A 10,781-nucleotide genomic window follows, 5' to 3' on the forward strand; every position below is an offset into this window, starting at 1 on the left:
ATTCACATCACAATCAACAATATGACTGCGTATGTGACTACATCATTACGCGAACCTAGATCTAGTGCTGTCTTGTATTTACTCAATTTTGTAAGATTTAACGAAAGTCACTTTGAAAATAAACGACTTCTAGTCGCAAAAGCAGAAGTTTGTACAATTTAAACTGAAATTCCATCAAGTACGGGCATTGACCATCTAATTTTCGGACTTAAATGAAAGATTATTTAAACGCCTTGACAGCAGCTATGACAAAAACTTTAAAAAGTCGGAACCTGGAGTAAGAAAAAAGCTCACACTCAGCTCGTGACCGAGTTGTATTCCGAGCAGAAACTGATTCAGGATACACGGAGCATGACCAGAGAAACAATGCGTTGAGTTTTAAGGTACAGATGTGTCGCAATTCAGTATTATTAATTAATTCACCGAAGCAACTTAAAAGTGAACGACATCTTCCTTTGTTTTTGGCAGACGGCCCGTGATTCTCAATAGTTAATATATGTTGAGTTAGTTTTTTTTATGTACTGTGTCCCATAATTCAACCCTGGTGACTGCACACAATTTTGCTGGCACGTCTTGTAGGTGAGAGGTCTGAGGGGGCGGGGGGAGGTGGTGCTTGTTATATGTTTTGCTCTCCATCGAAATAAATAAGATAGTCACGAGGAGGGATGCTTCGACCCTCCCTGTCAGGTTCGTTTTAGTTTTTAGTAAAAGTTACTTACGGCACTTGCAATACCAAAAGGTCATACAAGTGCTGAAGATTAGAGGTGTTCCAAGAAGGTAACAAACACAAAAAAGAAGAAGGGGAGCTAAGGAAAATAGATTTTTTTTGTAGAAAGGAAGAAACAAAACATATCAGAGCACCCGCCAACCATCTGCTACCTGCCAGGTCAAATCCGGCCTCAGAGGAATATAATGTTCTGGAGATGGAGATATTTCCCTCTCGCTTCCCCTACCCCCCCCCCCCCCCACTCCAGAAAAAAACAACCAGCCGGCCAAACAAAAACAAAACAACCAAAAACAAACAAAATACCCTTCCCTGACGAGAACAAGGTTCATGTCTCTTGCGTGCGATCGCGAAGGGTCTTACCGCTCCACTTTTGACGACAGTGACTGTGGTTAGTAATTCCTCCTTGAGCAATGAACTTTTCTATAGCAAGGTGTGCTGTGCAGGAGCGACCAAAATAGTATACTACTTCACGTAATAATCTTTTGGGCATGTGTTTTGCGGTACTCGCAACTGCATAAGGTCATATGAGCGCTTGGGAAACATGGAACATTTTCCAGTTGATAGGAATTTTAAAATTTTGCCCGGGTGGCGGCAAAAGCCTACTCTAATAGATTTTATGACCAACAATGGATTTTTAACGTGCGCAACTTGCACACGGGAACTCTGAGATTTTCCTCCGTTATCCGAAAGGCTAGATGTGGATGAAAGACAGCAGTGAGAAGGAGCCGAGGAGTTGCAGTAGGAATGCTGCAGAAAGCGTCAGGAGCCCAGAGAAAGTGGCCAAGGGGAAGATCAGGGGCCCAGAAAGTGGAGACGAAAGCAGACGATAAAACATGGTTTTATAGCATGAAAAGAGGTGTAAGGAGAACGTTTTAGAGAAGGAAATTTATTTTCCCTCGCTGTCCGGATTCGAACCTGGGACTTATGAAATGAGAAGGAAACATCTTAACCTCTAGACCACGAGATCCCCCCCCCCCCCACACACACACTTAATGATAATAACTAGCATTTTATTTCTAAAATGGATTTTTATCCCCGCTCAACAGCAAGCTTTATGAGCTTTACAACTTATATTATCATTACTCCAGGAGACCTTAGAACACACAGAAACTTTCTTGGTTTCCCTGGAAGCGTACAGTGCAAGCATCCAATTAATTTAAGCGCTCAAATACTAACAAACTGACAAGGCATTTAGGTGTCTATAAACGCGTACCCATTCCCACTTGGGTGAAGTGACGAAAATCCATGTAAAGTACCTTTCTCAAGGACACAAAGTCGGGACTCTGCCGGTGTTCAAACCCATGACCTTTCACCTGCGTACTTAACAGCCTAACCACTAGACCACCGACACCACTTTGAATTGTTGAGTTCTATAGGTGTCAACAGAGTCTACGGTGTAGCAGTTATAATCTTCTTCATAGCACACAGAAGATGTAGGTTCGATTTACATGTGGGGGGCTTTTTTGGGGGAGGTGAGTGGGTATTAAAAAATATAAAATTAATTAGTATCTCGATCTTTCAGCTAGGGAGTTGTATCCTTTTTAGCCCGGGTTGGCCCTGATAAGCAGGCTTCCAGAAGACTGCCTCGTAAATATTCTAAATTGAGTCTATGGAGGCATAAAATACGTACCATTACCATAATTAATAATTCAGATCGTTGTAACAAAAATCACTATTCCCCCACCAGTAATCAATAAAAAAAACAAAAAACTTTCTTTTCTTTCTGTTCTTTTCTTTCTCTTTTCTGTTTCTTTTATTTGTTCCTACTTTTCTTTTACTTCCTGCTCTGTAGTATCCTTTTTTTCTCTTTTTTCTTTTCTTTCTTTTCCTTTTTATACCATTTGAAGCCTTTGTTTGTCCTCTTGTTTCTCTCGGCATTCAAGGCTCAAATCAGTAAATAGCTTTGCCAACACTCACATATCAAACCGACAGCAACATTAAACAGCGACAAGGTTCTTTTTGTTACACATACTTTTACGATACTCGAGTTCAAAGTTGAGACGCACTCTATCCTCTTCACTGAAGAGCGAAACCGTTACCATGGTTTTAACACGGACATAAAGGAATAAGAGTTCGCACTTTTATTATCATGATACCCCAGGCGCAGACACCAAAAAATCCGAGTTAGATGTTCTTTATTCTGGGGCCGCGAAACACTGATTCGTGTTACCTGAAAGCAAGATACAGTTATGGAAATAGTATACACACAGATGCTTCAGTGACACTCATGGTATGGATGTTACGCCGTCATCAACAACTGTTGGACAACAGCTGTGCGATATCAATAACCGCAGACAAGAGAAATAACTTTGTAATTTGTCACTTTGTCTATTTTTCAACAAGGTTGGGATCGCCGCAGACGGTATCTGTTCATAGCTGCTCCCCCTTCTCCCCATGATCCACCTCCAAGTCCATAACATGCTCATAGCTCCAGATAAAAACTGGCTGAAATTCCGTCGAAAAGAACCACATAGAGTGTTAAATCTTTCCCTTCCCCTCCTGATTCCCCCCCCCCCCCCCCCCGACTCTCAAATGTGTATTTATCTAACCCCCGCGTTTTCGGCAAGTTTTCCAAGTTTAATGTTTGTTGTTTACCTCTCAGTAAATGAACATGTATGAACAAGAGTGTATTTAATTAAACATCTTTTAATTATCTATATCTCACAGATACATGAATACCATCATTAAAAAAGTTATTCGAAAATGATACCGTTGAAAAGAAAGCAAAACAATCCAAAAATAGCTATATTCCTAGTGAAGACAAAAAGTCAACAGTCTCGATCAATAAGGAACAAATGTAACCAAGTCAAAATAGAAACTACTTCTACTACTCAAAATACGAAAACAAAACAACAACAACAACAACAACAACAGCATAATTTGATTACACACTTTCACCCTGGCGTTCACTCACGTTTTACTCTTTCAGAGTCGGAATAATATACACTAGAGTAATTGGAATAGATTTGATTTATAATTATAAGCTGGACTCAAATTTTATGGAAAACTATTGGCAGTAGTTCAAACAGGAATCTAGATTAGTAAACAACACAGACCACAGATAGAGGGTATCAAAGAAAGTTAACCTTTCTTTTCTATCTTTTCGTCTCTTTCTTTTCTTTTTTTCGTATCTTCCGTTTCTTTATTTTTCCTATACTTACACAAAGGAAACTGATATAGATTTGACAAATAATAATATGCTAAACATCAAATTTTAAGGAAACGTATTCAAGTTATAGGCAGAATTTCAAACAGAACATCTGAATTTGTAAACAACCAACTACAAATCGAAGGTACCAAATACCTCATAACAAGATACAGCTAAGAAAATAACATGCACACGGATACATCGGTTTGCCTGGTAGACTGAATATTACATCATTTACGTAATATAACAGCTACATTGTACAAAATACCATTGACAAAAGGAAATAAATACTCGCGTTTAAACGCCTAATTGTCTTCAAGTTGGGTTCATCGCAGACGGTACATGCCCATAGCTGCTCCCCCTTCTCCTCAGGATCAACCCAAAAGTCCATCTCCTTTTAGTTCCGGATAGAAACTGTCTCGTGAGGAAGGACCACGCAGGTTGTTTTCTCGTTCCTCTCCTACTTCCCCTCTCCCCCAGACTCTATTTTACTTAACTCTGCTTCATTCGGTAAGTTGTCTAAGCTTATTCATGTTTCTTGTTTTCCGCAAAGTGAGTGAAAAATTATGAACAAGATTGAACTGAACTATGATGAGATTTCACAGATTAATGAATACAATTACACAAACAATTTTTAAAAATTTAAACTTTCGAGATCAAAGGAAAACAATCCAAGACTGTCTCTATTCCCGTTACAAGAAAGTAAACAGTCTCAAATATTACCAAAAACAATCACTTAAATCAAAATAGAAACTGCCTCTACTGTGTACTTAAAATACCAAGAAGATTCAAATAAAAAAGACAACATTTTATAATTGTACACTTCCTCGAGTACGTTCACTCTCATTTCATTATTTCAACATTAGAGTGACATAAACTTAGAGCATTGGAGCCGATTTGAAAAAAAATAATAAAAAGCCAGAACTCAAATTTCACTTGAATATACTCCCAGAATTCCATGCAAAATACCTAAATTAGTAAACAGTAGACTTGGTCCTAAATTTAGACTCTACTACCTCTGACCGCTCAGGTAGAACTCTGCCTCCTGATTATTGAGGCAACCCATGCCGTCCGAACCTGCTTCTTGACTTCACTAACAAGGAAGCCTACCAGTGTCTGTTGTGATTTAGGCATATAATCTGTAAATATGAATAGTTCAGTTTCAGCTTGGTAAAAGTTAGCAACTGCATAAGGTCAAATAAACGCGCGGGACACAAGTTAGTTGTTTTCACGTTAGTTGACATCACCGTTTGGTTCGACTTCGCAGGTCAGAATGGTTGAAGTATCTAAAAAATACATAGCAAAATTTTCAGTTTCAAAAAAGGCTGTTTACATTTTTAAAATAATATTCTATGTATTTACATTTCGGAATAAAGACCAAAGGTCTTCAAGATATCGAGAGGTCTGTTGGCATCAATGATGGAAACATATTCTTTCAATTAGTATACTATCAAAAATATTTCCTTGGAGTTTCTCCAAAGTCTAAACATTCTATTAGGATGTGCCTAGTCATAAAATCGCTATCGCATCCGACACACGGTTTTTCCTCTCCTTGTAGGAGATGGTTCAGCGTCAGGGAGGTAGGGCCAATGCGTAATTTTGTTCATATTTTAATAACTTCTTATCTTCTGGAAAGACCGGAAGGTTTCTGTGGACCCAATATGGGCACGATGTTGTGGAGTGTGTTGCCTGTTAGTTTGTTCCGTTGTTCCTCCTAGATACTGGAGGTACAGAATTGGCCATATTTTTTAATTATGTCTAGGATGTATGCTCCCCGTTAATCTTTACTTGCGGTACAAGAATTCCTGTGACAGCTGATCAACCTGTTCGTTTCTTCGGGTGCCTACATTGATAGGTAGCCATGCAAATACTGTTTAGTTAAGAAGTGAATCCTCAACCTCAACTGTAATTGAAGTATTTCAATGGTTAAGAGTGTAAACCTGGTGAATGAAGTTAGGCAAGACCAGAAATTAGACAGTATGAGGAAAGATGATTTGGGGGCAATGGCCTCTTGAAGAAAGAAATGGAGACCTCGGGATGAAATCTCCTCTGCGGAGTGTTGTTTGAGGGTAAGCCAGCGGTGCCTACAGTAAGTCCGATTTAGAGCCATTGGTGAAGATTTTCTCTGTTTTGGAGTATTGTTTGATGAGATTTTTATTCGCAGTTTTAAATGCTATTTTTAATGTCTATGCATGATTTCTTGTGAGTGGTCAGGTCTAACTTATTTTTGCCTTTTTGGGGTTCCTCGGAGGAAGGTCGTGAAAACGAAGCTGCTCTGTATCTTTTTCTGATAATTGTACGCTATCAATATCCCGAATAACTAGAGTCCGAAAAGTTTAAAAATAACTTTTTGTCTTGGTTTTTGTATTTGTTATTAAGTCTGGATGAGTATGACGCATACAGCCGTAGACTGTTTGACTACTACGTTGATTTATCATGATTTTGAGGGATGGGATGTTGGTCTCGGCCAGGAGGCGGCTCTCCACAGGAGATTTGCAGAAAGCCCCCCCCCCCCGGGCAAGACGGAGTACTTGGCTCTGTGTTAGGGTGTTAGGATCTAACATTTGCATTTTTAGGACATGAGGTCTCGCAGATCTGACAGGCCTAGTCAAGCTTGAGAATGGTTCCTTCCCAATTAGACACGCCTTCTGTGGTTACTTTAAAGAGGAACTATTATAAGGGGGTGGGATAAATTTTTTAAGTTTTTTTTTTTTTTTTAAGGAATTGAGGGTGCGGTCTCTATTTTTCTGTTTTTATCTGAGGCGGGAGGGGGGGGGGTCTACTTATTATTTTGTTCGGACAGGGAGGGGATACCTGTGGTATGTTGGGGATGGCGGTATTTATAATGTTCTTTTTTAAAAAGGGGGGGGGGGTCTTTTTATTGGGTGGGGGCCGGAACTGAAGTTGAATGGAGACCTTTGATAAAGAAATCATATTTTCCTATTTTGTATTCAAGCTTATGGAGCTTTCAAACAAGTGTTCTTTTTATATCACAGCCTTTGAGAAAATCAATGCCTTTATAAAAACGAACAATTCAAATTTCCACAGATTGGTTTCCTTAATTTATTAAAAGGAAGCTATTCTCTTAAAGCACCCACGACAAAATATATATCGCCATGCCCTACAGCAATCATTTACTATTATGCCACCAAATATTGGCAAAAACGTGCACCCAAATATGATGAAACCTACTGAAGTGCTGGACGGCCTGTGGTCTATAGCCGACATTTTGCTCCTTACTCTTTTGGAGAGGTTTACTCTAGGAACATGGAGATATCTCTGGATGCCTGCCATCTTCGAGGACAAGACTTTCTCATTTAGCAGGTCTTGATATCTCTTGGATGCATAAAGACATGAGCATGGGCACACTTTACTTCTGAACTGAGGGGTTGGACTTTGAAGTGATTCTTCAACAATGTTTGTGTTATTGACGGTATTTTTTTTTGTCTCTATATTTTTTACATGAGGCTCAGAAGTCGTAGAGTTAAGCTTAGTAATATTGGAAGATGTGATCGGAACTATCCAGCCAGACTTTTCATGTTCCTTTCCCAAGACAAAACCGCTGAAAGGACAGTTCTCACCATTTATCTCAACTTTATTTACTGTATTGTTTGGAATGAGAACCATTTCTCTAGAACAAAAATGAGAAATCCCTGTCGGGTCTTCGGCTCTCAAAGGTGTATACAATTCTTCAATAGCTACTCCGATTTTAATTACATTTATGCATTCGCATGACGCTGCAAGTACAATTCGCTTATTTTTGTTGTCAAAAGTTAAAAACTCTGCACGAGTATCCCATTTGGAGATAGGATATTGAACTGCAGCTGAATAGTCAAAGGAATTAACTATCTCTTGAGACACAACATACTGTAGAACCAACACGGGCGCAGATGCGTGCAGATAAATAACATTGTCTCCTAATTCAAAAAGTAAATAAGTGGATGTGTTCTTAAACGTGTCCACATTTGTCTCAACATGTTCCAAACCGGAAAAAGTCGTCGAAGGATTGATGTACCCAATTTTGACGAAACAAGTCAGATTTCCATTGAACAGAGGTGCTAAAACGTAGTCCTGAGCTAAAGCAGACACAGGGGGGAGTTGCTCTATTGTCATGTCTTTTCTTCGACATAAGGAAATGTTTAACCCCACACAATCGAAATCTGCTCCCGCAACGACCGCTATTCTCCTCTGTGCCCTGACCCATGTACCTGTGAGGTCTGTTTTCTTGGCCAAAATCTGCAAAACATCTAGGGGTCCTAATGATTCCTGTAAAAATTGCCCAGAGTGAAAGTATATTTCTTTGTACGTGATATTGCTTTGCGTTGGGTCCAGTTTTAGTTCAATTGTGACTTCATTGACCCCCTCAGGATTCACAACAAGAAGAATACAAAACGAAATCACACATTCTGTGACCACTAAATATTCAAACGACAACAGGGTAATGGGCATAACATTAAACACTCCAGAACTCTTAGAACGACTTTTAGGTAGTTTGACTTTCAAACTTCTTGCCTGGACGACTAGCTGGACTGGGGAAGTTACGACAATTCCTTGTTTCTTTCCGACACCTGAAATGTCGAAATGAGTCAAATACTCCAAGTTAAGAAGCCATTGCTCGTTTGAGGTGGACGTAAAGTTGTGTGAATATTCCAGAGTCTGTATTTCACCTGATGAAGTCTTACGTGCGGGTGCTGTTACAGTAACCTCGATATTCATAGCAAAGTCTTGTGACAGTGGCGAGATGGCCAAGGAAGGAACAGCGTAGTTGAGATGTTTTGGAAACGCTAGAACATACTGGACTCGCTCGTCAGAAAGGATCCCCGTAATAATTATAGCAAAGCACAAACCCCGATGTAATTCATGAAACATAGAAATCATGGTGAGATGAGTGGGCCGACGATACCACAAGAGTGTCCCCGTCACATTTAACCTGGAACACACGGTCAAGTTGATTTATACCTGAAACATTTTGGACTATTTTGAGCTCAATTGTCTATTCAACTGACATTTTTTTTTTGAGTCAACAATAACTTATGATTTCAAATACAATGCGTATTATATGATATTGTATGTCGATTTATTCTAGTTTGTGTGAGTGTTTCTTACATTCTGTGAGTTAGAAGAATCGCAAGTCTCTGTTTAATTGAGTTGGAACGTGGTCTTGTGAGTAAGGGAAAAATAATGGAGAAAGGACTGGATAAAGAGATGAGACGTAAATAGTGTCAAGTATATTGTACCTCGTCGTCATTCAAACTTAGCTGCTATTCTACTGCCGGGATTCTGTCTGTTCCTATTGTTTCTCCCCTGTCATATTTTCATCGATCTTACTGTATTTGACTGTTTCTGAGGCTTCTGTCTATGGCGAAGTGTAGCACAATCATATTGGTTACAATGCATTGCAGCCTTTTGTGACATTTCTAATGAATATCAAAATAAAAAAAGTATCTTCATATAATAAATGAACTTAATTTAGCTCGCTTCGGTTAGGCTATGGCGTAAAGTTCAATACTTTAGTGTAGGGGCCTATCGGACAAGTCATCAGTTTTGTTTGAGATTGGACAGCAAATGAATGCGTCAATTCTTCTCAACGTGTAGAGGGAAAATGCGAATAATAAAATACCATATTGTTTCAAATTGTTAGGTAACCATAGAAGACTGGAGACTCTAAAACAATAAACGTTGTTTTCTTTCTTTGTTTACAACAGTCCAATTTTCTTATCTTTTATCTAAATATTGTCTCCCCAGAAGCCTTCTGTGCCTGTTCTTTCTTCACCGGGCTAACAAACATAGTCATGGAATGTGTCCCTGAAGTTTTCAATAATTAAGGAGAAAAAAAGATCCACATACATATGCATTCACTGAAGGGGTTCAGTTCCATGTTGGACTCTGTGTCACGATGTGCAGTAATTACCGAAACCATCAGGATGAGGCCGTAATTACCACAAAATATTGGAACACGTTCGCTTTTCTGAAGCCAGTCTTCCATCCATATTTTTCTCTTTTTCTTTTTCTTGGCCTCGAGCAGCGCATACATTGCAAGCAAATCGTCATTGTTAGTGCACTCTGCCATTTTTAAATCTGACTTGTACGACGGTTAAACCACACATGATGTGGATGATGCGCCGACCCGTCGGATGGCGATTTTGAGTGGCGGTTCCAAAGCCGATTCCCATTTCAGTTAAAACCGCCTTGTTGGAACGGAGATGTGTAGAGCCCCTAATACGGTGAAGGTCTATTTGAGATCTCCACTGGAAATTTACTTGACCTACGCTTACTCCCCACATCCTATGACTCCTCCCTGTTTTTGGCCAGCATGGGGATAGCAGTTACGTCATACACGAAAGACACCATTCGGACAAGAAACTTCAAAGAGATCTTTACCATAATTTATATCACAAGCTGCTTTGGCACCTAGAGGGAATACAAGCCATCGTATAATATGTTCATAATTATTATTTCATTTGACGGTTTGGAAAAAGAAGATCACATTATTTCCTAGCAATATACTCCATATCATACTTGTAATCTAATATTTATACCTGTGCACTTTGGCCTAAGTCCAGTTCACAATAGAACGCCTCATCTGAAGTTATTTGTAGGGGCTAAAGCTACCATTTTAGCACAATGGGTTCGATTCGACTCATATCCTCGAAAAACAAGCGCGTTCGATTTTGAAGGTCACGGGCCAATTTAGCCGAATTGTAATCAAATGCCAGCCTTTGCCCCATCAATGAAGGAAAAATCTGTTATCCTCGACTGAATCAATAAAAATTGAATTCCATTAGCAGTGTGGACGTTGTACTTTTGCTCAATCCTCGGCTCGCTTTTTGTTTATTGAGAGTTTTTTTCGTTGTTTTTGTTTTGTTGCTTTTTGTTTTTGTATTTGTTAGTTTTGTACAAACAGGC

General features: G+C 39.3%; 1 protein-coding gene across 1 annotated transcript; it reads right to left on the reverse strand.

The window, feature by feature from the left end:
• Positions 1-6,384: 6,384 nt before the first annotated feature.
• LOC118477443 lies at positions 6,385-10,718 on the reverse strand. Its single transcript, XM_035968948.1, has one exon. It carries the CDS (start codon positions 8,751-8,753, stop codon positions 6,942-6,944), a length of 1,812 nt encoding a protein of 603 aa, XP_035824841.1. The 5' UTR covers positions 8,754-10,718; the 3' UTR covers positions 6,385-6,941.
• Positions 10,719-10,781: the final 63 nt, after the last annotated feature.

This window comes from Aplysia californica, unplaced genomic scaffold (genome assembly GCF_000002075.1).
Source record: "Aplysia californica isolate F4 #8 unplaced genomic scaffold, AplCal3.0 scaffold00099, whole genome shotgun sequence".
Taxonomy (NCBI): domain Eukaryota; kingdom Metazoa; phylum Mollusca; class Gastropoda; order Aplysiida; family Aplysiidae; genus Aplysia; species Aplysia californica.